Raw genomic sequence first — 27,663 nt, 5'->3', positions numbered from 1 at the left:
CACTTGCTCGCTTCCTGCCTGGGTTTCTGACTTCAGGAGGGCGGAGGGGGCCCATGTCAGAGCCTCCCGCGCCCCAGTGCAGCGCTCCCTACCCCGCCCCTCGGGATCCTTTAAGAGGCGGGGCTTGGCTGCCAGCTCCGCGGCCCGGGCAAAAGGCTGGGACTTTACTCCGGGTGGCGGCGAGGACGAGTCTGTGCTCCATCAGCTGCCGCACCCGCGGCCTCCCGCCCCCAAACCCCATCCCTGCGGTTGAGCCACGATGAGCGGCAGAGTCGGGGATCTGAGCCCCAAACAGAAGGAGGCACTGGCCAAGGTGAGCCCTAGCCCTGGCCCGGGCTCCCGCCCCGGGCTGTGGCCCTCGCCCTCCTGCGGCAGCAAGAAGGGACGGGGCTGATGGGGGCCGAGGGTCCGTGGCGGGCGGCGGCGGGAGCAGAGGCGGCTGCCCCAGCCTGGCCTGCGCCCCGGATGGCTCCTTCCTCCCTCTGCCACCCTCAAGATCCCAGGAAGTTTGGCCACCCCCCGCCCAAGCTCCAAGCAGCCGTGGCAGTGCCACCTGGGAAGAAGTGGTTGCTTGTGAGTCCCCAGAGGCCGCTGAGCGCACAAAGGCAACATTCATCCTTGAGACTGGCAGCCGGGCCCTGGGGCAGGGGCAGGGGCAGGGGCCCAAGTTTTCTCCCATTTCCGGGAGGCTTTCTTCTTGCAGGGGCAGTGGCACGGTGGAAAGGGCTCTGGATAGCTCCTTGGGAGACTTGGATAGCTCCTGCCCCAGCACCAAGCCGCTGTGAGACCTTGGGCAAAACCCTGCCCTTCTCTTTGCTCCTTGATGCCATGGAATGAGGAGGTTGGACCAGATGATGTTGAAGGGAACACCTCCATGTGTGAATTCCAGGCTCCCCCCATGACGCACTGGGTTGGGGTTAGTTTGAACTGAGACCAGCCATCCCGTCTTGCATCCCAGACCCCTGCCTGGCTCAGGACTTAAGGTTTATGCTCCTCAGAAGGCAAGAAGGTGAGCCTGGCTTTGCCTTGGCACCTGTGACAAGGAGGGGGCAACAGTTTGAGGGCTGGACCTTCCTCTTCACCAACTAAATCTCTTCTCTGTCACCCCTGGGGAGTGAGGAGGTCGGCTGTTCTCTGGGCAAGAGCCGATTGGGTCTGGCCCCAAGATTTGGAGGCTCCACAGCTGGGGAGTTTTCCATGGCTGGGAAAGGTGGGGCGGGGGGCAGATGTCTCCTGCCACTGACAGCAGTGGGGAGGCACCAGCTCCATGAAGGCTTTGTCCCAGGCTGGGCCTCCCCCATCCCAGGAAGTCTGGACAGGGAGGCTTCAGATTTTACTGCTGACTCGCAGGAGAGGTCAGACAGAGAAGGGATTAGGTGGTGATTAAACTGGAGACCAGGGGCTGGTTAGGGTCCTTAGAGAGGGGTAGCTTCATGCCTGCAGTTTGGAGGAGCAGTTTCCCTGGAGCATTGGGAGCTGCTTTGTGGGGTGGGGGGGTCTGAGTCCCTGGCCGACCTAGGCAAGGGGCAGAGGTGGCCAGTCCTCGTTAGTCTCCTCTAGGATTGCCCTGTAGGTCAGTGGCCAGGGAAAGGTCAATGGCTGGGAGCAGGAGGCTCAGGGAGGGCATATGGGGGCCCGCTCACCTACCAGGGAGTGAGAGGTTGGAGGTAGGTGTAGCTGTCCCTTGAGGTCAGTATCCACCTCCTTTGTTTGGCACTGCCTGCATTTTCCCATTTCCTGGCTTCCCCTATTGGAACCGTTCCCTCCACCTGAGTTGCCCGCCTCCTTCCCCCTGATGCCTTTGAAGTCCTCCAAGCCCAGCACAAATGCCAAGTTTTATAGGAAGCGATGTGAGACCACCTCTTTCTTCCCTCTGCTCCCCAGCAAACTCCTCACCATTCCATGGGGCAGAAGACCATGGTGGAAACAGCATGTGCTCTGGACTCAGACAGACCTGGGTTTGCAACCCAGCTCTGCGAATGACTAGCTGTTTGACCTTGAGCATGTTACTTAGCCTCTCTGAGCTTTAATTCCTTCATCTGTAGAATGGGGACAATCCTTCTACAGGTTGTGAGTGAGGAGTAAATAAGCTACGGTGCCAGGATCAGCGCTGGGTGACAGGGAGTGCTTGGTAAACTGACAGTCTTTACTGTAGTCCGTACCAGAGTGCCTACTATCACGATTAGCTGGGAACACCTCTGCCTGCCCCCAGACTGGTGTGTGGGAGCCCTTGTTGTGGGGCAGGGGCAGTGTCTCACTCCTTTCCCACCTCCTGCCCTGCTACCTGGCACCCCCTGACAAGAGAGTACTCCAGGCAGGATGAGTGCCCAGGTAGTGTCTGCAGAGTTGAACCATGTTAAAGAGGGGTCCAGCAAAGACCTCAGTGGAGAGTCCTGGGCAGAGGGCAGTCAGGGTGGGCCCTACCACTCACCCCGATGCCTCTCCCTACAGTTTCGGGAGAATGTCCAGGATGTGCTGCCGGCCCTGCCAAATCCAGATGACTATTTTCTCCTGCGTTGGCTCCGAGGTGAGGGAAGAGGGGCTGCGGGAGGCTGCGGCAGGGGCCTGTTCTGGGCAACAGAATGGCACCCTCTGAAAACCCTGCCCCTGGCAATTGGGGCATCTGGAGTGTCCAACCTTTAGCGCCAAAAGGCCCTTGACAATGACATAAGTTCAACCCTCCTAGTGGATAAAGACACTGAGGCTCAGAGAGGTGAAGTGACTTGCTCCAAGCCACACAGTGAGCGAGTTGCAAGCAGAGAAAAGGGGAGAGTCCAGGTTGGCTGACCCTTGGCCCATAGCCTTTTCCATCCACTCGAGAAATCTGCTCTGCTGAGGGAGTTGGGGAAATGGGCTGAAGAAAAAGTGAGAAAGGCCCCAGCCATGTGGGTGGTCAGAGACAGAGCCGAGTGTAGAACCAGAGTCCTGGCCCCTGCTATGCCCTGGTGTGATGGCAGATCCCTACAGACCACAGTTTAGGCAACTTGAGGGAGGGATAGAGTGCATGGGGAACCTGAGGGGCATAGCCTGACCTAGGGTGACAAGAGTCTCCTCAAACCACCACCAGGCTCTAGAGCCCAGGTCCTGGTTCCAGCTCTTCCCTGGCCTGGCTGTGGTGCCTGGTTCAGAGTAAACAGTTCCCTAGGATCCTCCTCTGGAAGAGCAGGACAAAACCTGCCTGCTGCCAGACGTGGCATGACAGAGCTCTGCATGTGGTGCTGAAATGCACACATTTCTACCGGCATGAGGGTCAAATTCAGCCCGGTTCCCCAATCCCTGAGATGTTTCCATTCCTTCCCCTCCTCTCCTCTCCTGTGATTCAGGTCATGTGCCACCCTCCCTGATTCTTCTGACACTTTTTTTCCCCCCTCTATATAGAAATTTTATTAACAGACATAGAAATAATAAACAAAATTCCACTATGGCCAGGTACGGTGGCTCACGCCTGTAATCACAGCAGTTTAGGAGGCTAGGCGGGCAGATCACTTGAGGCCAGGACTTTGAGACCAGCTTGGCCAACATGGTGAAACTCTTATCTTCACTGAAAAATACAAAAATTAGCTGGGCGTGGTGGCAGGCGTCTGTAATCCCAGCTACTCAGGAGGCTGAGGTGGGAGGGTCGCTTGAACCCGGGAGGCAGAGGTTGCAGTGAGCTGAGATTATGCCACTGCACTCCAGCCTGGGTGACAGAGCAAGACTCCATCTCAAAAAGTAGGCTGGGCACAGTGGCTCATGCCTGTAATCCCAGCACTTTCAGAGGCCGAGGTGGGCGGATCACGAGGTCAGGAGTTTGAGATCAGCCTGGCCAATATGGTGAAACCCCGTCTCTACTAAAAATACAAAAAAATTAATGGAGGTGGGCCGGGCACGGTGGATCACGCCCGTAATCCCTTTGGGAGGCCGAGGCAGGCGGATCACAAGGTCAGGAGATTGAGACCATCCTGGCTAACATGGTGAAACCCTGTCTGTACTAAATATACAAAAATTAGCCAGGTGTAGTGGCGGGCGGCTGTAGTCTCAGCTACTCCAGAGGCCGAGGCAGGAGAATGGCGTGAACCCGGGAGGCGGAGCTTGCAGTGAGCCAAGATCACGCCACTGCACTCCAGCCTGGGAGACATAAATTTGAGATTCCGTCTCAAAAAAAAAAAAAAAATTAGCAGAGGTGGAGGTTGCAGTGAGCCAAGGTTGTGTCACTGCACTCCAGCCCGGGTGACAGAGTGAGACTCTGTCTCACTACTTTTTTTTAAAGTAGAGACCTGGGTTTCACCTTGGCCAGGCTGGTCTCAAACTCCTGGCCTCAAGTGATTCACCTGCCTCGGCCTCCCAAAGTGCTTGCATCACAGGTGTGAGCCACTACATCCAATCAGAAAATTCCACTATGTTCTAGCAGAGCTTAAGTTGTGGTGTAGAATCATATCCTAAAATATTAAAGTACAAATTATGCCCTATTATTTTAATTTTAATTATTATTATTTTTTGAGACAGGGTCTCACTCTGCTGCCCAGGCAGTGGGCATGATCATAGGTCACTGCTGCTTTGAACTCCTGGTCTCAAGTGATTTATTTATCTATTTATTTAAAGATGGAGTCTTGCTCTGTTGCCCAGGCTGGAGTGCAATGGTGCAATCTCGGCTCACTGCCACCTCTATCTCCCAGGTTCAAGTGAATCTCCTGCCTCAGCCTCCTGAGTACGTGGGATTATAGGCTCCCACCACCACGCTGGCTAATTTTTGTATTTTTAGTAGAGATAGGGTTTCACCATGTTGGCCAGGCTGGTCTCGAATTTCTGACCTCAGGTGATCTGCCCACCTCAGCCTCCCAAAGTGCTAGGATTACAGGCGTGAGCCACCGCACTTGGCCGTTATTTTTTTTATTTATTTATTATTATTTTTGAAACAGAGTCTCACTCTGTCACCCAGGCTGGACTGCAATGGTGCGATCTCAGCTTACTGCAACCTCCGCCTCTCAGGTTCCAGCGATTCTCCTGCCTCAGCCTCCCAAGTAGCTGGAATTACAGGCACATGCCACCATGCCCAGCTAATTTTTTTTTGTATCTTTAGTAGAGACAGGGTTTCACCATGTTGGCCAGCCTGGTCTCGAATTCCTGACCTCACGATCCGCCCGCCTTGGCCTATTTTTATTTTTGAAACAGGGTCTTGCTGGCCTCAAACTCCTGGGCTCAAGTGATCCTCCCACTTAGCCTCCTGAGTAGCTTGGATTACAGGTACACACCACTGTGACTGGCCCTATTATTTCTTTATGGACACATAAAGACATGCACATGCACACCCTAGGAGTCTGGGGGCAGGTGAAGAAATGTATTTTCCTTTTCTTTCCAGAAATTTCATAGAGCTGGCGTGCTCCTGAGAGGCTGCCTGTAAACATCTGAGAGCAGATGCATCCAGGAGCCTCTGGAAGTGTCACTTGCCCCTTTCCCCAAAAAAGCTTCCATCCCATCCCCCTACCCCAGTCTACCGCCCAGAGAGGGTGGAGGGGCAGTGTGGGGGCGGCAATGGAATCAGTCCAGGCTGGAGGAAATTTTGGCCCAGCATTTGCTGAAGGGCTGCAGCTAGAAGCAGGTGGGTGGAGAGAGTGGGAAGATAGTAGCCTTCTTAAAGGGCCAGTTGCAAAATGATCCAGCAGACTAGGGAGCTGCTGTTCCGGGGAGAAGCATGGTTTCTGAGAGCCACTGAACAGCAATAACAGCTCTCTTACTGAGGCAGGGGCCAGTGAGGGGTCCTGGCAGCTGGTCTGTCGATTCCTGGGGAGCCTCATACTTCAGGCACAACCTACCCCCTCACAGTGGCGGTCATTCAAAGAGTGTGGTCATTCTCATTTGCCAGATGAGAAAACAGGCTCAGATTGGGGAAAGGACTTACCTGAAGTTACACAGTTAATGTGAAGCAGAATCAGGGCAGAAACCTAGGGCTCCAGCCTCCAGGCCAGTATCCTTTCCAGGAAGCCACCCCTGCTCCTTAAAGCCAAGCTCAGCCTCTTACAACAGAGGAAGTGTCTCCTCTGCATTTCATTTGTGCCTCACATTTCCCGAGCAGGAGCTCAGGCCTGGTCAGAACCTAATATGAATCTCAATTGGTTTTTTTGTTTGTTTGTTTTGTCCTTAAAAAACCACAAAACTCAAAAAATAACAACAAAAAACCAAGGCCTGGCATAGTGGTTCATGCCTGTAATCCCAGCACTTTGGGAGGCCAAGGTGGGAGGATCACCTAAGCTCAGGAATTCAAGACTAGGCTGGGCAACACAGCAAGACCCTGCCTCTACTTAGAAAAAGAAAAATTAGCTGGGTGTGGTGGTGTGCACCTGTAGTCCCAGCTACTGAGGAGGCTGAGGTGGGAAGTCGCTTAATCCAGTAGTTTGAGACTACAGTGAGCTATAATTGCACAACTGCATTCCAACCTGGGCGACAGAGCAAGATTCTGTCTCAAAGAAAACAAACAGCCTTTTCTCTTTCTCTCCTTCAATCTGACAGAGACCTTTCAAAAAAGCCACACACTAGCAGAATGTCTGTCCCTAACCTAGGTGTGGGCTTGGGGCTCCTCTTCCTCCCTTTCTCCACTGAGGGCTTCAGTTTTCTGCTGGCTTCCAGGCACGGAGAGCAGGTCCACAAGTCTCCTCTGCTTCCCCCTGACTAAGGCTGAGCTCTGGGCACCCCAGCAAGAAGGATCAGACAGCAGGATAAAACAAGGATGTGGTGGAGGGCCTGGGAGGAAGGCAGAGCCAGTCTGAGTCTCTGCGTTTTACAGGTCTAGGGAATGAATGAACCACCACCACCCAGACGGCTGTTCCTGAGCTGGGTTCTTGCAGTGCCCCAAGTCATGCTTTGAGTTGCCCCTGACCAGGTCAGCAGGAGCCTGGAGAAGCCTCAATCAGGCATGGGGAGGCCCCAGGTGTGGTACTGCCAGGAGCAGGTAGCAACTCTGGGAGAGCCCTCACAGAAGATGCTGGATGTTGGGCCTTGGCAGATAAGGGTTAACTGGATAGCCTCCCCACGATAAGGGGCTCACAGTTCGCCACCACTCCTGTTCCCTAGGAAGATAAGGGTTCTTCTCACAGTAGTGGTGTCCTTCCTATGGAAGATTCTCATTTTCATGGTCCAACTCCCCCATCTTGAGAGGACAGTGCCTTGCATCTTCCAAGTGTTTCTAGCTTATCAGATGATTTGGTCAGAGGTGCACAGGATCTTGTCCAAGGTCAAGCAGAGAAATGAAGAGCTGGGAAGCAAACCCAGAAGATATTCCTCTAAAAGCTGTCCCATGCTATCGCGGCAGCACACGAAGAAGGATGGGATTCAGTTCTGCCAGGATGTGTCTGGCACCTGTGATGGGTGTGGCGTTGGTCAAATCTCTTGAGGGAGCCTATGGGCCCGGGAGAAGGGACTGATTTTTGTAACAGCAGAGTCAGGGAATGTGCTCGGCACTCCCAGAGAGCGATGGTTAAGGGACCAGTGACAGTCCAGAGGGCAGCCTGTCTGGCCCAGGTTCCAGGGCTGTCAGCAGATCTAGATGCCAAATCCACAGAGGACATACAACTGGGAGGGACAGTTCATAGGTCAGATGGCAAAACTGATCAGAATCTGGATCTCAAAACTGTTTAAAGGATGGACTGAAGTTGACTGTAACATGAGGAAATTTGATAGGGAAGGATCTAAGGTCTCTCCTCTCCACGTATGCAGTGGAGGCTTAGCAGTGGCACAGGTGAAAAGGATTTGGGGGGGGGTTTCAGTGCCTATAAGCTCTGCCTGAGTTAAGGGTGTGCCTGTTGACAAGAAAGTTCTTAGGCCGGGCACAGTGGCTCATGCAATCCCAGCACTCTGGGAGGCCCAGGCGGGTGAATCATCTGAGGTCAAGAGTTTGAGACCAGCCTGGCCAACGTGGTGAAACCCCATCTCTACTAAAAATATAAAAATCAGCCAGGTGTGGTGGCACGTGCCTGTAATCACAGCTACTCAGGAGGCTGAGGCAGGAGAATCGCTTGAACCTGGGAGGCAGAGGTTGCAGTGAGCTGAGATCGCACCATTGTACTCCAGCCTGGGAGACAAGAGTGAAACTCTGTCTCAAAAAAATAAAAATAAAAAATAAAGGAAAAGAAAAAGAAAGTTATTAGACAACACCTGGGGCTCTGTGTGGCTCTTAAGAGCACACTCTGAGGGGGCCCTGGAAAACTGGAAAATATTCAAAGGGAAGTTATTTGCATGGACTTGAGACCAAGCTGTGGGGCTTGGTAAAGGCTCCAAGGATGGGCAGCATGATGGTAGGGGAGATGCAGGGTGACAGCACAGAATTTTCCAGTCTTAGAAGTGTTGTCATGTGGCTGAGGAGGCGATCCCAATCTCGGAGTATCTCTGAAATGAATCTCAGCTCAGTATATCATGACAGCTGAGTGCAAATTGCAGCTATGATTACCTGGGAGTAAGTGGCCTTGGGGGGTCAGTGAGGTCTTTGTGTTCAAGCTGGAGCAGGACAACTTTTGGGGCATCATGCATAAAGAGGTGACCCAGGTGAAACTGAATTCTGAAACTTGTCAGGAGCCCTGGGAGGCAGACCCTTTGTGTGGCTTTAGGGAACGTGTGGGCCCTTTGAGGACAGGACAAGGTTGGGTGGAGGCTCATCAACTCCTCTATCCCACCGGGCTGTTCTGCCAGCTCTGCCACAGATTACAGGGGCAGCTATATTCATCTTTGTTTTTTGTTTTTCTTGGGCTGGGATCTTGCTCTGTCACCCAGGCTGGAGTATAGTGGTGAGTTCTCAGCTCACTGCAATCCTCCCACCTCAGCCTCCCAAGTAGCTGGGACTACAGGCACATGCCACTACCTGTGGCTAATTTGTTTTTGTTTTTGTTTTTGCTTTGGAGAGACGAGGTCTCACTGTATTGCCCAGGCTGGTATGTTCATCTTTGAACCATGGTGTTAAGGTCTCAGGATTGGATGTGAGACTGTGGAAGAGATAAAGTTTGTCTGTGTAAGGGGGAAGGCCAAATGATAAGAGGATCCAGGGTTCATTTTCGCTGAGAGGAGGGAAGACCTTTAAGTTGATTTTAACACTGGAGTAAAGCTCTTTTGACCCTGAAGTTACAATGGCTGCCCCCAGCTGCCCTGAACTTTGACCTGCTCTCCTCGCAAACCTGGGGCCTCTGGTGCCCCAGAAGCTCTCAGTAAAGGCTCTCATGTTAGCTTCTGCTTGTGGGATGGTCTGAGGGTTAGCTGGAGACATGACTGAGAGGAACTGGCCCTGTGATGGGAATATGGGAATCTCCCCATCCTTGGACACCCAGTCCTGCTAACCTAACCCTGACCAGAACTGTTTCCCTGTTACAGCGAGAAGCTTCGACCTGCAGAAGTCGGAGGCCATGCTCCGGAAGGTAAGACACGTTTGACTCTGAATCCCACTGTTGCCTCAGTTCCTCCCCATCAGAATCACTCCTTGCGTGGACTTCTTTTGCTGCACCTCCCATCCCGATCACAGCTTTTGGCTCTGAGTATCAGCTGACCACTGTTGCCTTATCCCTCTGGGACAAACTGCATTCCCTTCCCTGGCAACACAGGCTTTCATAGCTCTGGGCCAGTCAAGAATGGTAATCTGTTCTGCTAGGACCTCTAACACAGGCAGGGCCTTCTTTTCCATTCCTGCCTAATGCCTTCTGGTGACCACTTACGATCTGGTGGTCCATTCACATTGTTGCTTATTGCTACGTGCCTATTAAACCTCCCCCACCATCCCTGCTTTTTGTTTTCTTTTCTTTTTTTCTTTTTGGAGACAGAGTCTCGCTCTGTCACCCAGGCTCAGGCTGGAGTGCAGCAGTGGCACGATATCGATTCACTGCAGCCTCCACCTCCTGGGTTCAAGAGATTTCATGCCTCAGCCACCTGAGTAGCTGGGATTACAAGCGTGTGTCACCACGGCTGGCTAATTTTTCTATTTTTAGTAGGGACAGGATTTTGCCATGTTGGCCAGGCTGGTCTCGAACTCCTGGCCTCAAGTGATCCATCCACCGTGGCCTCCCAAATTGCTAGGATTACAGGTGTGAACCACCATGCCCAGTTGTCCATCCCTCCTTTTAAAAATTTCCCCATTGTGTCTTTGTAGCACGTGGAGTTTCGAAAGCAAAAGGACATTGACAACATCATTAGCTGGCAGCCTCCAGAGGTGAGCACAAATTATCCCACCTCATCCCTATGCTAGGCCTTTCAGACCCACAACCTGGGTCCTGGGTCCACTGGATTTGGATCCTTAGAGGAAAGGTCTGACAATGCCCACTGAGCCCTGATGGTCCAGAATGGGCATCTGTTGGTACCCAGGGGAGGGATATAGAGAAAGATACTGATGAACCCGGAGTTCACTGGTCCAGGCAAGGTATGGGTGCCTGCTGACCAGGCGGCTCCTCTGTGTCTTTGCCCAGGTGATCCAACAGTATCTGTCAGGGGGTATGTGTGGCTATGACATGGATGGCTGCCCAGTCTGGTACGACATAATTGGACCTCTGGATGCCAAGGGTCTGCTGTTCTCAGCCTCCAAACAGGACCTGCTCAGGACCAAGATGCGGGAGTGTGAGCTGCTTCTGCAGGAGTGTGCCCGCCAGACCACGAAGGTGAGTTGACCACAGTACAGGCATTCCAGCAGAAGCTGGGGTGTCACACAGGAATATAAACACAGCTTCAGGGCCAAGGCCCAGAGTTTTTTGTGTTTTTTTTTAGTTTTTAAAACTTTTTTAGTAGAGATGGGGTTTCGTCATGTTGGCCAGGCTGGTCTTGAACTCCTGACTTCAAGTGATCCACCCACCTCGGACTCCCAAAGTGCTGGGATTACAGGTGTGAGCCACTGGACCCGGCTGAGGGCCAGGCTTTGGGATTTCCTAGACCAGTGACATTTCCAAGTTTTAGAATATTCCCATATGTCTATTTTGCCATGTAAGGACTTTAAAACAATGATCATCTATTGTGGCCATCATTAACACCCAAAACTATAAGAATGGCAATAATCTCAGATTAAAAAGGAGTCTTTTAGGAGGTTGCAGTGAGCCAAGATCATGCCACTGCACTGCAGCCTGGGTGACAGAGTAAAACTCCATCTCAAAAAAACAAAACAAAACAAAAAAAACAGTCCTTTACATTGAATAAATTTAGCTTCATAAAAAACTCACTACGTTTTTGTTATTTTTCTCATTTATCTGGGGACCCAGTGAAATCTTATTGTGGACCAACCCATCCTTGAGCAAGTATTTGAGCACCACTGGTGCAGATGATCTCAGATTCTTGCTTCTCTAATTCTGTATTCAAAAAAGATAAGGATGGCTGGGTGTGGTGGCTCATGCCCGTAATCCCAGCACTTTGGGAGGTTGAGGTGGGCAGATTGAGCCCAGGAGTTCAAGACCAGCCTGGATAACATGTCAAGAGCCTGTCTCTGCAAAAAAAGTAAAAAATTAGCTGTGCATAGTGGCACGTACCAGCTACTAGGGAGGCTGAGGTGGGATGATCACTTGAACTTGGGAGGTTGAGACTGCAGTGAGCCGTGATCGCACCACTGCACTCCAGCCTGGGCAACAGGGCTAGAACCCTGCATCAAAAAAGATAAGGATAGCTGATTCCCTTACTGAGAAAAAGGCTGAAGAACAAGCAGGAGCTGCCACTTCCCTCCTGCCCTCCTCTCAGCAGTTGTAAAGATCCAGTGAAATGATGCCATAAAGTCCGGGAACATTCCCACATTCATCTGCAAACGTTCACAGAGAGCCTACTGTGCGCAGAGACCCTGCGGAGCTGGGGATGCAGGAAGCATTAGACGTGGATGCACCTGAGGGTTCAGGGTGCACAGAACATCTGTGCTCGGGCGTTTAAGTGGCTCTGTGGGTACCGTGCACAGAGCACACAGTGACTCAGGAAGGGGGAGGCCATCAGGCCAAACTGCAGAACCAAAGCCATCTCAGATGTCATCTAGATCCACCCAGTCATGTACTGGATAAGAACACAGAGACCTAAGCAGGAAGAATGACTCACCTAGGCCACAATTCTGGCCTGGGGTGATTATCTCAATTTGGAAAACTCTAGGTCCGGCCCTAACTAGCTCTGATTGCTCTATGGGTGCACAGTGCAATCATTTGCCTTGGACTGGAGTGGGCTTCTGAAGTAGGACAGCCTGACAAGACTTCCTGCTCTCTGTTCCCTGCAGTTGGGGAAGAAGGTGGAGACCGTCACCATAATTTATGACTGTGAGGGGCTTGGCCTCAAGCATCTCTGGAAGCCTGCTGTGGAGGCCTATGGAGAGGTGAGGGGCAGGGGTGGGGAGGAAGGGGGCAGAGGTAAGGGGAGGACTAGTGGGCCCCTCTGCTAGGCTGTCCTGTGGGATGGGTGAGGCGATGGGGGCAGATTCTGAGCCTGCTGGAATCAAGAGTGATTGTTTCCACAGTTTCTCTGCATGTTTGAGGAAAATTATCCCGAAACACTGAAGCGTCTTTTTGTTGTTAAAGGTAAGTTGGGAATTTCTTGTGATAAAGCCAGATGGAAAAGAGGGGTCAAAAATATGACTGGGGCAGATGGAGGGCCAAACAGTGAGCCAAAAGAGGGGTCTAAGGACATGTTCAGAAGACTGCTGCCCCTGCTAGTGTGCTGGCTCACGCCTGTAACCCTAGCACTTTGGGAGGCCGGGGCGGGAGGCTCTCTTGAGCCCAGGAGTTTGAGGCCAGCCTGGGTAACATAGCAAGACCTCATCTCTATAAAACAGTTAAGGAAATGAGCTGGGTATGGTGGTGCATGCCTGTAGTTCCAGTTTCTCAAAGCTGAGGCAAGAGCATTGCTTGAGCCCAGGAGTTTAAGCCTGCAGTGAGCTATGATTGTGCCACTGCACTCCAGCCTGGGTGACAGAGCAAGTCTCCATCTCAGAAAAATAAAAATAGGGCTAGGCACAGTGGCTCACTCCTGTAATCCCAGCACTTTGGGAGTCTGAGGTGGGCAGATCACTTGAGGTCAGGAGTTCAAGACCAGCCTGGCCAACATAGCAAAACCCCATCTCTACTAAAAATATGAAAATTACCTAGGTGTGGTGGCCCACACCTGTAGTCCCAGCTACTCAGGTGGCTGAAGCACAAAAATCACTTGAACCCAGGAGCTGGAGGATGCAGTGAGCCAAGAGCTCACTGAGGCTGAGGCAAGGGCATTGCTTGAGCCCAGGAGTTGAAGACTGCAGTGAGCTAAGATTGTGCCACTGCACTCCAGCCTGGGTGACAGAGCAAGACAGTCTCAAAAAAATAAAATAAAAAGAAGACTGCCTTTCACATATGCAGACTACTTTACAGCTCACAGAGCTTTCAGTATTTATGACCTCCTTTGAGCCACCCAGCCTGATGAGATAGGAAGAAACCATTTGATTATATCCACTCTACAGATGGGAAGGCTGGACCTCAAAGATGCCCATGCTGAGCTGCACACCCTGGGCTGCCTACGTGGGCTCCACAGCCCTAGTGAACATGTGGCCCAGCATGGGCTGCTGGGAGGGTAAAAGGTGCTGCAGAGAATGCTGCCAGGGACAGACTGGGCACTGCTCCCGACCTCACATTATCTGGTCTCTGTTCCAGCCCCCAAACTGTTTCCTGTGGCCTATAACCTCATCAAACCCTTCCTGAGTGAGGACACTCGTAAGAAGATCATGGTCCTGGGAGGTAAGTGGTCCAGACTGTTCTCAACTCCAAAGGATGGGCTGTAGCCTAAATCGGGTCCAGCTTTAGGGGTGTGGCCGTAGCCACCATGGCGAAAGCTCCCCCTGCTAGTTTGGGAGCAGTGGGACCCAGGAGCAAGCTGGGGCAGAGCTAGTGCGTTCGTCTGTTTTCCTAAGAACTCTTTCTCTCAGACACTCTAGAAGCAAGCATTGGGCCCATTATTGTACATTCAAAGATGAATGAAACTCCAGTTCTTGCCCTCAAGGAACTTACAGTATAACAGGAGACAGAAGACCTTAGAAAGAGAGGCTGGGTGCAGTGGCTCGTGCCTGTAATCCCAACACTGGGAGGCTGAGGTGAAAGGATCACTTGAGGCCAGAAGCTCAAGACCAGCCTGGGCAACAAAGCGAGACCCTATCTTTACTAAAAAATAAAAAATAGCTGGGCATAGTGGCATGCACTTGTAGTCTTAGCTATTTGGAGGCTTAGGCAGGAGGATCCCTTGAGCCCAGGAGTTCAAGGTTGCAGTGAGCTATGATTGTGCCACTGCACTCCAGCCTGGGCAACGGAGCAAGACCCTATTTTTTAAAAAAAGACCTAGAGAGAGAAAGCTATGATATAAACTAGAAAAGACAGTAGAATAGTCACAGAGAGGGTGCCACAGAGGTTGCAGGAGCAAGGTTGCTTTCAGTTGCGGAAAACTAGGAGCAGCTTCGTTTGACAAGCACATAGTATGTGCCAGGCCCGAGCTAGTGCCAAGACTACAAAGATGAATAAGACAGAGTCCTGGCCGGGCACGGTGGCTCATGCCTGTAATCCCAGCACTTTGGGAGGCCGAGGCAGGCGGATCGCTTGAGCTCAGGAGTTCGAGACCAGCCTGGCCAACATGGTGAAACCCTGTCTCTGCTAAAAATAGAAAAATTAGCCAGGTGTCGTGGTGGGCACCTGTAATCCCAGCTACTTGGGAGGCTGAGGCAGGAGAATCGCTTGAACCCAGGAGGTGGAGGGTTGCAGTGAGCTGAGATTGCGTCACTGCACTCCAGCCTAGGCAACAGAGACTCCCTCTCAAAAAAAAAAAAAAAAAGGAGGGTCCCTTAAAGGTCTTTTGGCCTCTCTGGGAAGGCAGACACAAACAAATCTGTCAGCATGCTATGGTAAATGTATGGAAGGGGAAACCACAAAGTGCATGGGAGCACTCAGCAGGAGCATTCACTCCACCTGAGCTAGGCAGGGGGTGATGCCTACCTAAGCTGCATGCTATGGAATAGTAAGAGTCTGCCAGATGGAGCAAGGCAGGAAGCTGCTTGGCAGAAAGAAGAGCATTGAACAAAGACCTTACATAGTATGGCAGAGGCAGCTGTTATAGAATGTAAGGCAGGGTATGGCAAGGTCTGAGGCTGGAGAGGGAACCAGGAGTCAGGCCCCAGAGAATCCAGGGTACTAGGTTGAGAAGTGGGACATGACTCTACAGGCCACTGGGAATCAGAGGAGTTTTCAGCAGGGGAGTACTACAGATTTTAAACTGAGACACTGTACTAGCAAGATTGCGAAGGGTGCCAGTTTGCACACTGTTGCCACAGTCTATGCAAGAGGTATTGCAAGCCTGAATTGGGGCAGTGGCAATAGGGATACAGAGGAGAGGATGGATTTAAGAATTATTTAGGGCCGGGGCCGGGTGCAGTGGCTCATGCCTGTAATCCCAGCACTTTGGGAGGCTGAGGCAGGCAGATCATGAGGTCAGGAGATCGAGACCATCCTGGCTAACCCAGTGAAACCCCGTCTCTACTAAAAATACAAAAAAAAATAGCCGGGCGTGGTGGCGGGCGCCTGTAGTCCCAGCTACTCGGGAGGCTGAGGCAGGAGAATGGCGTGAACCCGGGAGGCGGAGCTTGCAGTGAGCGGAGATCATGCCACTGCATTCCAGCCTGGGCAACAGAGTGAGACTGAATAAAAAAAAAAAAAAAATTATTTAGGGCCGGGCACAGTGGCTTAGGACCATAATCCCAAACACTTTGTAAGTGTTTGGTGCCACTGCACTCCAGCCTGGGAGACAGGGCAAAACTCTGTCTCAAAAAAAACAAAACAAAACAAAACAAAAAAACCCCACAAAAACTACTTATTTAGGAAGTAAAACAGCAGAACTCAATTGACTAGATGTAGGAAGTAAGGGAGAAAGAAATCTAGAATGAGCTCCTAGTGTCTGGCAGAGGTGACTGAAAGATGGTGATGATTAGTTCAACTGGGGAAAACAAAAAAGCTTGAAGTTGAGCCTAAGGAGTCTTGAGATATAAAAATGTTGGGAATACCTGAGTTTAAAGCTTAGGAGAAAACTCTGGTCTGGAGATTTGGGAGTTATCAAATAACAGCAGCAGCTAAAACCTTGTCAGTACGTAAGAGTGCCTACAGAGGAACAGAGGTGGAACCCTGAGGAATATCCGAGCTCAAGAGCAGGCAGAGAAAGAGGAACCCACCAGGAAGACTGAGAAGAAGTGATTAATGAGGTTGGCAGAGAAGCAAGTCAACAGGGAATGGACATGCAGGGAAGTAGGGTTAACATCAGGGCACAAGGCAAAGTGTGACCCAAAACCCAGCAAAGAGGACACACAGGCATCAAGCCAGCCAGGGACAGGCAGGAGTTCAGTTTTGCTGAAGTGGAGTGGAGGGAGAAAAGGCTAGAGAGGTAGATTGGGCAGCCAGGTGTGGTGGCTCACACCTGTAATCCTAGCTACTCGGGAGGCTGAGGCAGGAGGACCATTTTGAGCACAAGGGTTTGAGACCAGCCTGGGAAACATAGTGAGACTCCATTTCAAAAACAAAACAAAAAGGTATATTGGGACAGGCTCATGAAAGGGTGAATGCCACCTATGGCATTGAACTTGGAGGGTAGGTAAGTGGGATACGGAAGGCTTCACAATGTTCACCTTTTGGTGACACATCAGAAGTGGAGATTTTCCAAATGTGTGCTAGTGAGGCCCGGGGAGTGAAGTGAACTCATCAGGGAAGTGTAGGACTTCTGGGTTCCAGACTTAGCTCTGGCAGCAACAAGCTCAAGCTCTGTTTTTTTTTTTTAAATTTAGGTCCCCACAAAAGCATTCTTCTTTCTTTTTTGAGGGAGTCTTGCTCTATTGCTCAGGCTGGAGTGCAGTGGCGTGATCACGGCTCACTGCAGCCTCAACTTCCTGGGCTCAAATGATCGTCCCGCTTCAGTCTCCTGAGCAGCTGGGACTACAGCCAGCACACCCACCTAAATTTTTATTTTTGGTAGAGATGGGATCTCACTATGTTGCCCAGGTTGATCTTGAACTCCTGGGATAAAGCAATCCTCCTGCCTCGGCCTCCCAAAGCACTGGAATTACAGGCATGAGCCACTGCGCCCAGCCAGCTCTCTGCTTTTTGTTGCCTCAGTTATTCTCTCCGTAAGACGGGAAGAATCCTCCTGGCCTTATCCCAACTCTCCAGCTGGACTCGGGGAAGAACTATAAAAGCTGAGCAAGAGGTTTTTATGATTTTTGTTTTTTCTGCTGCTGCCACCCACCATGGGCATGAGACGGTTTGGTTTCCTGGCAGCAGAGCTGTGTAGGAGGTTCAGTCTGTTCCCCTACCCACACCTAAAACTCTTTCAACCAAACCTGCCTCAGGCTAGGAAGGTACAGGATCTTCAACAGAGGGGAGAAATTCACTCGGGCTGGTCACTGGAGCTTAGCAGTGCAGATTAAATCACCTCAAGACCACAGACACTGTGTTCTCAGGAGTTGCATGGTCTTTGTTCCCTAAAAATCTGAGGGCTGGCAGACTCTGGACAGTTTCTGTGGGTTTCCAGCTTGCATGACACTGGCTTGTACCCCAGGGCCTGGAGCTGCTGCCTATATATGCTCTATACAGTAGGCATGGGCAGGTTTTAGTGTCAAAATATTGTACCTGGCTTGTATTTATGAATTTGGATTGGTGGAGAAGTGGTTCTCAGCACTCGCTGTGCTAGAGTCAAACTCTCCTAGACAGGAAAGAGCTTGGGTATTTGGAAAAAAAAAAAAAAAAGCCAAATTACTGGTGGCTCAACAGCTGAAAACAATAGGAGCAGAAGTGAAATGGTGGCTGGGGTAAAGCCAAGGAATCCATTAAAGGGGTGACTCTACAGAAATGCGTTTATTTACTAAGTCACGACTTAGCTGTAGGGGAAGGTGGGGGAAAGACGCACAGATCTGTCCTCACAATGTTCAGTCTAATCAGGACAGGGTATGTGCATTCAGGGCTTCCTGCCCGCCACACGTGCTGTTCCCTCTGCATGGAATGTCCTTCTCCCCTTTCTTTGTCCCCACCCTGCTGTACTTCAATGTATCACCTCCCTGGGGTAATAACATACTCTTACATGTGTAAGGCACTGTATGGTTTAAAAAGCCCTCGCGGCCAGGCACAGTGGCTCATGCCTGTAATTCCAGTACTTTGAGAGGCCCTTGTGGGTGGATCATCTGAGGTCAGGGGTTTGAGACCAGCCTGGCCAACATGGTGAAACCCCGTCTCTACTAAAGATAGAAAAAATTAGCCAGGTGTCGTGGCAGGTGCCTATAGTCCCAGCTACTCAGGAGGCTGAGGCAGAAGAATCACTTGAACCTGGGAGGCGGAGGTTGCAGAGGTTGCAGTGAGCCAAGATTGTGCTACTGCATTCCAGCCTAGGCAACAGGTGAGACTGTGTCTCAAAAAAAAAAAAAAAAAAAAAAAAAAAGTCTTCTCAAGTACTTAGTTCATTTCACTCCCACCATAACCAGGCAGGGCAAGAATAAGGTCACTTAGCTGTTCAGACACAATGAGGACAGGAACCAGGGTCTCGATTTCTGGCCTGGGGCAGAGCCATCCTCTGGCTCCTACTGAACCCTCTGCAGTATTATGCATGCACTGTGTGCTCCTAATGCAGGAGTTTGAGGCGGGGTGTTGGGGGTGCGATGGATGGGTTTTTTCTGCCTCTTTAGTGTACACCACTAGGGTTATGGTGAAATCTTACCTAGTGTTGAGATACATCTCTATCCTTCCTTCCCTCTCCTGCCAGCAAATTGGAAGGAGGTTTTACTGAAACATATCAGCCCTGACCAGGTGCCTGTGGAGTATGGGGGTACCATGACTGACCCTGATGGAAACCCCAAGTGCAAATCCAAGGTATGAGCCGCCAGAGGCTGGAGGTGAACAGGGATGCCTGGCTCAAATGCATATTCCAGTTCACTCCATGCCATGCTTCTAGATCAACTATGGGGGTGACATCCCCAAGAAGTATTATGTGAGAGACCAGGTGAAACAGCAGTATGAACACAGCGTGCAGATTTCCCGTGGCTCCTCCCACCAAGTGGAGTATGAGATCCTCTTCCCTGGCTGTGTCCTCAGGTAGGGGCCTGGGCCCTTCCAGGAGACCCGAGCTTTCATCTATAGGTCCTGATAGGTGGGCTGGGATAGGAGAAGCCCTGGTGCCAGGACCCCGGAGAAGGCACACACAGACAGAATTATGTTATAAACTGGTGATGTCCCCTGCAGGTGGCAGTTTATGTCAGATGGAGCGGATGTTGGTTTTGGGATTTTCCTGAAGACCAAGATGGGGGAGAGGCAGCGGGCAGGAGAGATGACAGAGGTGCTGCCCAACCAGAGGTACAACTCCCACCTGGTCCCTGAAGATGGGACCCTCACCTGCAGTGATCCTGGCATCTGTAAGTATCTCTTACTTGGCAATGCCTTGAAGCCCCATGTCCAGCTTTCTGCCTATGAGGTTCTTCTTCCTCCATGGATTTTTGGCTCTCAGAGTGTTAGAACTAGAAGTGGAATGCCATCAGTTCAACCCTCTCCTTGCTAGATGAAGAAATCTAGGCTTGGAGACTTGTTTATGGTGACCCAGCTGGTAAACAGCAGGGTGGGACTTTGATCTCATACTCCCAGTTATGGGTGAGTCACAGTCCTAGGTGATCACAGGGGTTCAACACGTCTGCTTTCTGGTCCAGGTCTAACTGGGTCTGTGACTGGCCAGATATTTCTTGGGGATGCTCCTTCCCAGAGGTCACAGAGGCAGAACTGGCTGGGTGGGCATGGGATCACAAGGTAAGCGGACTGCTCAAAAGTCCAGCCTTCACCCCTGAGTTTCACTCCTCTCCCGGCTGACCAAAGAACAGACACAGACGATGAGCAGGCAATTTACACAAGAATATAAGAATGAGAAACAGACATCAGAAAAGGTGCTTAATCTCTCTTAACTTTGTAATACCGTTAAAATTCCCCTTGACTCAGCAATTCTACTTGTGAAAATTTATCCTACAGAAATACACAAATACACAAAGATATAGGAACAAGGATATTCCCGGCAGCCTGGGAAACTGGCAGTAAACCATATGACCATAATAAGGTCTGTTAATAAATTAGTCCATCCGTACAATGTTAAAGAGAATAAACTGACATGTAAAGTATCTGAGACATATTAAATAAGCATGAAACACAGCATGTATGGTATGTACTCACTTTGGTTAAGGAAGTGTGTACACAGAAAATAATTCTGGGGAAATTTATGCTAACTCTAACAGTGGTTATCTCTGGGGTGATAGGATGTTTATGGAGGACTTTCATTTTTACAGTATTTCTGCAAATATATTTTATGATGACTATGTATTAATATTACATTTATAAGCAGAAAAACCATACCTACACCCCCCCCCCCAACACCCACAATCAAATCTCCAGTTTCTTTTTGTCAGAGCCAATGGAAAATCAATGAGAGCAAAGGCTTTATCATCAGAGCTGAGCTGGACTTGACTAAAGGCTAGCTCCATGGCCTTAGGCAAGTAACAAAACCTAAGCTTCGGTTTCCTGACTGCTACACTGGGGGTATCTCACAGGGATACCTGATGATTCAATGTGATAAGTTCTATGAGGCACTTAGCATAATGCCTGGCATAGAGCAAGCACTCAATGCACTGTAGTCACCACTATTATTGTTAGGACGAGGCCTGTGGGAGAAGGGCCATCCTGGAGACAATGCCGGGAGATGGGAGAAGCCCTGTGCCCCATTTCTATGGCAGTACCACACTACCAGATCTGAACTAGCCTCACAGATGTCTCAGCTGCTCTGCTTGTCCACACTGTCACCCAACCTGAGATTTTGCCTCCTTCCTCACGTCTCAGGCATCCTTCATCTCCACTGCCCCCTCCTCACAGATGCTCTGTGGTACCATATAGCTCCCGGGGGAGGGGGAATATTCTTATTAGTGAGCAGCCAGGTCCTCAGGAAGAAGGCGTATACTGTGCGCCTCAGCAAGAACAAGGCTTAGCACCAGCCCAGACAATGTCACCCACAGAGGAGAAGGCACTTAATACATATAAGCTTGAATTTTTTTGTCTGTTTCTTTGTTTTTAGTAGAGATTAGGTATCACTGTGTTGCCCAGGCTGGTCTCGAACTCCTGGGCTCCCAAAGTGCTGAGATTACCAGCATGAGCCACCATGCCCAGCCTTGAATTCTTTTTTTAATGGATGGGGAAGCTGGGGCATAGAGAAGGGATGTTCTCTCTCCCATAAAGTAGCTTGCGTAGACATCAAGACAGAAGACATCAGAGAATCCTAGAGTCCTGATCCAGAACCTCCTGGCCATTGACTGTCCTGGATGTGACAGAGAGTGTGGAATCCCAGACCAGGGAAGTAATTGACACAAGGTCACAGAGCCAGTAGGAGAGCCCCAAACCATTTTCCAGCATCTGTCCATTACCCCTGTATCTTCTCTTTAGTATCTGAAGGACACTGCCCAAGAAGGGAACATGAAACTTTTAACATAATCAGGTCGGGCTTGCAAACCACCAAATTTATTTTAGCTCCTTCTGGATTTATTCCCAACCAGAACCTTTACCTGCCTGCAGGGCCTTGTCGGATCTGCTCCTTGCCCATTCCCAAGGGGAGCAGAGGCAGGCCACAGGATCCGTTCCCCCTTCCCAGGTATAAAGACAATGAAGTGGGAATCAGCTGTTACCCGGTGCCACACTAAGGTTAGATGTGAGCCCAGAGAGAACCCAGTATTAGCTTGCAAGTTCATGTGCAGGAGGGCAATGCCCTTGGAGAACCAGGAGACCCCTGGAAAGCAGAACAGTCATCCAGTGGAGAAATTAAAACTGTGCCAGCCTCCAATGGCAAGAGCACATTAACCTTCCCCATGCTTCTCTGGTCCTTATCCCAGTGCACTAAATTACCGAGGAGGAGAACCAAATTTTGAATTGATTTCACTTTTGTTTTCTCACCTAATATTTACCAAGGGCCTAATGAGTATAGAATACTCAACTAGGAATAAAAAGATTCCCAGAGAAAGATCTGGACTTTGTCCACTAGAAGTGCACAATGTGGTCAGAAGACTGGAAACACTGTAGAAAGGGTCAGCAGTGCTGTGGTGAAAACAGCCCAGCCAGGCACCAGGAGGCCTGGTTTCTGAGTCCAGCTTTGCCAATAACTCTTCCAGTGTTTTCAGCAAGTGTCTCTATTAGGTTGGTTTTCCTTCTCCTTAAAATGACAGCAGTGATGGCCGGGCGTGGTGGCTCATGCCTGTAATGCCAGCATTTTGGGAGGTCAAGCCTGGTGGATCGAGGCCAGGAGTTCGAGACCAGTCTGGCCAACATGGCAAAACCCCGTCTCTACTAAAAAATACAAAAATAAGCTGAGTGTGGTGGCATATGCTGGTGATCCCAGTTATTTGGCATGAGAATTGCTTGAACCCGGGAGGTGGAGGTTGCAGTGAGCCAAGACTGCACCACTGCACTCCAACCTGGGTGACAGAGAGAGACTCTGTTTCAAAACAACAACAACAACAACAAAAAGAGAGGAGTAGACCAGAGCAGATTTTAATCTGGGGTCCCCCAGAGCAGTGATTCTAAATCCTAAAGACCAAACACTTCCTCTTTACAGCAAATAGTGTCTAAAATGTCCCCTTTACTATTCTGAAGTGAAATTCAAAATACAGAAATTCTGAATATTATATCCTGATAATATAACCCATCCTACCTACACACATAATTTAAAAATCAACATAACCTCCTATGGTAATAGAAAAGAGATATAAAAGGGAACTAATTTAGAATATATATTTTTTCAATACATAAATGAGAGGGTAAGGTTGTACCTTTCCCACTGGGAACCATGGCCCCAGAAGGTCTACGATGGGCTCCAGGAAATCTAAAATTTTTTTTTTTTTCTTTTCAAGACAGAGTTTCACTCTTGTTGCCCAGGCTGGAGTGTAATGGCTCGATCTTGGCTCATTGCAACCTCCGCCTCCCGGGCTCAAGCAATTCTCCTGCCTCAGCCTCCCAAGTAGCTGGGATTACAGGCATGGACCACCATGCCTGGTTAATTTTGTATTTTTAGTAGAGACGGGGTTTCTCCATGTTGGTTAGGCTGGTCTTGAACTCCCGACCTCAGGTGATCCACCCACCTCAGCCTCCCAAAGTGTTGGGACTACAGGCGTGAGCCCGGCCAAATTGTGTGCTTTCATCAGATTCTCAAGGGGCTCAGTTACCCAACTAAAGTTAAGGAGCCTTATCCTGGAGGGTGTCTGGGGGCTCTGTGAGTCTATGATTAGTGTCAAAATGAACCATGCGGACTCTGGAGCTGCAGTGACTCCACTTCCCTCAGGCCTGTGGCTCTCTGATCAACCCCTTTCTTGTTTCTGAGGCCAAGTATCTTGCTAGGCAGGGCCATTATCCACCTAGTACTTGGTCCAACCAATGCAAAGGACCTCTCCTCCAGCATGGTTGATTCTGGTTGCTAAGGCTCTATCATCGAGGACAGAGATGAAGCTTCACTCTTGCCAGAGGGACTATTGGCCCTGAAAGACCTCTAGTACAGGGGAAAAATAGATGACTAACACCTTACACCATGAGGAAAGAGTGGGTGGTGTGTCTACCCTTTGTCTAAACTATGCATTTTGTCCAGGGTCAGGAAAAGGTTAAGTCTTAGGATTAAATACAGAGTATTTTTTTCCTTGCTGGGAACAGTGAGAGAAGACCAGGGTAGGGATGGGGCAGAGCTAGTGTTTTTGTTTTCACATTCAGTTTTCCTGAAGGGGTATTTGACTGAAATGGAACAACTTCTCAAAGGAACAGGGTTAGATTAAAAGCAGCCTGTTCCTCTGCCAAAGTGTGGAAGCTTTCTCTGCCAAGTGCACGCCCATTTTCTCTTTCCAGAGGAAACCACTGCTGATGTCTATTATCCTATCAAATATCTTCCATCTAGTAGCATTACGTTTCCATAATAAACAGGGCATACAGTGCTCGCTTCGTCAGCACATACACCAAAACTGAAACAATACAGAGATTAGTATAGCCACTGCGTGAGGATGACAATCAGATTATCTTAAATAAATACATAGAAAACAGGACATATACACACACATATATTCACAGGAATTGTCTGTCATTCACTGTATGTATGAAGGAATTCTCAAACTGTCAAACTCATCACAGGATTTGAGGAAACTTTCCCATTAGGACAAGCACCAAAGTGGTATCATCAGAGAATCTGGGAGTCTAAACAGACCAAGCGGTAAAGCCAAAAATATTTTTACGTATGTATTTACAAAAATGTTACAAACTGCTTACATACTGTTCTGCAACTTGCTTTTTTGGCCTCAGGACACATTGTGGACAGTTTCCTGTCACTTCTATGGAGCTAACCTCTTTTTAAAAAAAAATATATCAGTATTCTGTCATATGGATTATAATATAAAATTGTTGAAGCAATTCTCCTTTGATGAACTTTTGAGTTTTCCCAGTCTCTTATTAATACAAATAGGGATGCAACAAGCATCTTTGTCCATGTATCTTTTTGCAGGATAAATTCCTGGTTCAGAAAGTTTGCACATTTTACCTTTTGTCAAAAACTGAACAGGGCCTGGTTTTCCAGGGTCCAAGTCAGGCAGAACAAAGGCAGCAATGTGCACCAGACGGAAACTCCAGTTCTGTCATTTCCTCACTGTGTGGCACAAGAGTCACACCAACTCCTTTTTATCAGATATAAAACAGGACTACTGCTGAACTCATAGAGTTGGGGGGAAGAGTGAGATAACATATAGATTACCAACCCAGTACTCAGACACACAGCTATTTCTGTTATTATTACAACTGCTACTGCTGCTGCTAATTCTCCTCCCACCTTTCAAAGTTCAGTTCAAGCTCTTAACTCCTTTAAAAAGCATTTCACATGATTTCAGTCTACCAGGCCCTCTTCTTCCAAGCTGGTACAGACGAGATGGTCTCTGTCACTCATCTGGCACTTGGCATGTTCTGCCTATTTTTCTCTCTCCATGAATGTCATGTCAACGCAGCTAAATTAAGATTCAGAAGGTCAAGGATCATTGCCTAGGCTACCTTCATCCCCATGACCTGCCACACTGCCTTGCTCAGTCAATAAACATCAACAAAAATCGCTATCCCCAAGCCCTTTGTCAGAACTGCCTGAATGTCTGTCTGGTTTCTGCCTCCCCTCAGATGTCCTGCGGTTTGACAACACCTACAGCTTCATTCATGCCAAGAAGGTCAATTTCACTGTGGAGGTCCTGCTTCCAGACAAAGCCTCAGAAGAGAAGATGAAACAGCTGGGGGCAGGCACCCCAAAATAACACCTTCTTCTGCAGCAGGCCTGGCCCCCTCAGTGTCTCCCTGCCAATTTCTACCCCTTGTAGCAGTCATTTTCGCACAACCCTAAAGCCTAAAGAAACTGGGCTAGAGGACAGACCTCAGGAGCTTTCATTTCAGTTAGGTAGAGGAAGAGTGACTGGAGTGGGTCTCCTTGTCTCTCAAATACCTAAGGAGTCCCCAGGGGCTGGCCATTGTGATAGGATCTGTCTGTCCTGTAAAGTGTGCCAACTTCACCTGTCCAGGGACAGCGAAGCTAAGGGGCGGGGGGTACCACAGGGTGGCAGCAGGGAAATAAATTAGAAAAGGGGGAAAGATCGGAACGTAACACTTCAGGGAAGTCAGCTGCCGGGGAGAAACTTGCTCCTAAATGAACACCTAAGTTTAGATCGCAATGACAAGTAGCAGGGTAGCTGTTTGCTAGAGTTACGGTGGGGATCAGAAGCTCTTCCAAACTTTTTAGCACTGAGGCTGGGGTAACTTTTGGCTTTTCCCAGGTCTCAGGAGGTGGCCTGAGTCAGCACAGATCTTTCCACTTAGGGGTAGACAGGCTGGCCTCTCCCTCACTTTGAGACTTTAGCAACTCCTGGGCCACACAGCCTGCCTCTTTTATTACTAATGATTGGCAGTGACTCAGAGCTTCCTGGGACTTCGGGTACCCACCCGCTGTTCTCCATGCAAACAAAGCACAAGGGAAATGACCCCCAGGGATCACAGCTGCAGGGAGGGCCAGGGAGGTTAGGGGTGGGAGTGAATGCTAAAAGCAGATCTTCCAGTGCCCTTTTCAGTGCTACCGGCCTCTCACCAAGCAGTCCTCCACGTGAGCAACCCCGAGACAAAAAAGCTAAGTGGGATCAAGAGAGCAGCACTCGGAGAGGATGCCCACCAACCCGCTTCCTGACTGACCTGAGCAAGGTCTTAGCAGTCCCACCTCTGTGGGAGGCATACAACGCGTGCAGGGAGTTCAGATGCCGGTCGGCGTAGCCAGGCCTGGAGGCCCCCCAGGCAGGAGGCCGCCCAAAGGCGGGGCCAGCGTCTCGCAGACCAGGGCCTGGGGGCGGCCACAGACGGCCTCGAAACCACAGCCCTTACCCCAATCCCACGAGCCCCGCCAACGAACCACAGGTGCTGGGCTGCACAGAACATGGGAAGGCGGCCCTAGACCTGGCGGGAACGCCTTTCCCTCAGAGCCAGGCCCCGGCCCCGCCTGGGAAGCTCATTTTGCGAAGCTGAGGGAGCTCGGGGCAAAGGCCGGGCTAACGCGGACCGGAAGGGGCCGAGGCTACACGGGCCTCTGCCAGACCGCTCAGGACATCCCAGCCTGGGTTTACAACGCTGTTAGGAAAATTAACCAGGAATAAAACAACGTTCAGTGTGCAGGGAGTGAAATTCAATGCCCACCGCTTGGCTCCTCGCTGCCTCTCACTCAAGAAGCCCAAACTTAGGCGGCCTAAGGGACCCAGCAGCCGCTTCACGCCAATAGGTTGGGCGCATGCGCAGAAATTCTCTTCGACTCTAGCGTGAGCTTTCTCAAGGGGCCACGTCCAGCTTGCCTTTTGATTGGCCCAGTTGGTGGGTTGTCTTCCGCCATCTTTGATCAGGGCACTAAGGATGCTCCTGATCGTCTTCACAATGAGGGCGGAGGCCCCGCCCCGCCAGCTGCTCAGTACGTGCCGCCTAGCCCGTGCGAGCCAAGTGTGAGTCGGGGCGAGCGCCTGCGGGGTTAGCAGTGGGCGGAGAGTGAGAGGGCGGTGAAGGAGCAGCGATCACGTGGTTTTAGGGACTGTCTAATAATTCCACGCCAGCATTGCCGGTGTTTCAAGGGGCTGAGGACCGCTGAGTTCGCCACCAACTTTTCTCCGACGAACTACCCTCCCCAACCTACAAGCCCAGTTCCGCTTGAGGTAACTGCTGACGGGACTGTCCTATACAGCCCTACAAGACAGAGGCGCCTGGGGCTGAAAGCGGGGGGCCACAATAGGGAGCCAGTGTTATTCATTTTCCCTACCTTTGATGAAAATAAGAACTAATTCTTAATGAGGCCTACTGGGTATCACGCGATACCCGGTAACCCTGTGCTTACTATTATACTTTGGGTTGTTGCAAAGATTAAAGGAAATAAGCCGTGCAAAGCGCTTAAGAGCTTGGTATAAGTAAGTGCTCGTCAATGTTGGCTACTCTTATTTTTTGCAGACGTGGGAACTGGGGCTCAGGGAGGGTAACAGCCAGTAGGCGGCACAGCTAGGATTTGAACCCAGGATTTTCTCCAATGCCGCTCAATTATACCCGCCAAGGAGTCACAGAGACTTAGTGAAGTATACACATTGCTCACCTGGGTAAACTGAGGTCCACCAGGGGAAGGCTTCCTCCTGTTGTA

The 27,663-nt window shown here is 50.3% G+C and overlaps 1 protein-coding gene and 1 non-coding gene across 5 annotated transcripts; both read left to right on the top strand.

Annotated features, from left to right (window-relative positions):
• The first annotated feature begins 5 nt into the window (after positions 1–5).
• Positions 6–27,418, top strand: SEC14L2 (SEC14 like lipid binding 2). 4 transcript variants are annotated; one of them, XM_009217089.4, is made up of 13 exons: positions 138–313; positions 890–1,009; positions 2,452–2,527; positions 9,331–9,374; positions 10,100–10,159; positions 10,413–10,601; positions 12,176–12,271; positions 12,413–12,473; positions 13,578–13,661; positions 18,700–18,806; positions 18,889–19,028; positions 19,176–19,345; positions 25,140–27,418. In XM_009217089.4, the coding sequence occupies exons 4-13, from the start codon at positions 9,363–9,365 to the stop codon at positions 25,268–25,270; spliced, it is 1,050 nt and encodes a 349-aa protein (XP_009215353.1). In that variant the 5' UTR covers positions 138–313; positions 890–1,009; positions 2,452–2,527; positions 9,331–9,362; the 3' UTR covers positions 25,271–27,418. The 4 variants fall into 4 exon arrangements, with proteins under 4 accessions (XP_003905467.1, XP_009215352.1, XP_009215354.1 ...); XM_003905418.3 differs by lacking the exon at positions 890–1,009 and having other exon boundaries at positions 6–313; XM_009217088.3 differs by lacking the exons at positions 890–1,009; positions 25,140–27,418 and having other exon boundaries at positions 6–313; positions 19,176–19,919.
• On the top strand, positions 23,921–24,024 carry LOC116270862. The gene has a single exon (XR_004179167.1). It is a non-coding gene; the product is annotated as a U6 spliceosomal RNA (small nuclear RNA).
• Positions 27,419–27,663: the final 245 nt, after the last annotated feature.

Source organism: Papio anubis, chromosome 16 (assembly GCF_008728515.1).
Source record: "Papio anubis isolate 15944 chromosome 16, Panubis1.0, whole genome shotgun sequence".
Lineage (NCBI taxonomy): Eukaryota > Metazoa > Chordata > Mammalia > Primates > Cercopithecidae > Papio > Papio anubis.
This window is presented reverse-complemented; position numbering and strand designations above follow the sequence as displayed.

Excerpts from the sequence above, each read along its gene's own strand:
- SEC14L2 (XM_009217088.3), top strand. The coding sequence starts at position 260 with ATGAGCGGCAGAGTCGGGGATCTGAGCCCCAAACAGAAGGAGGCACTG. Across the intron at positions 10,602-12,175 it reads GTGCCCGCCAGACCACGAAG|TTGGGGAAGAAGGTGGAGAC; the intron begins GTGAGTTGACCA and ends TGTTCCCTGCAG. Across the intron at positions 12,474-13,577 it reads GCGTCTTTTTGTTGTTAAAG|CCCCCAAACTGTTTCCTGTG; the intron begins GTAAGTTGGGAA and ends TCTCTGTTCCAG.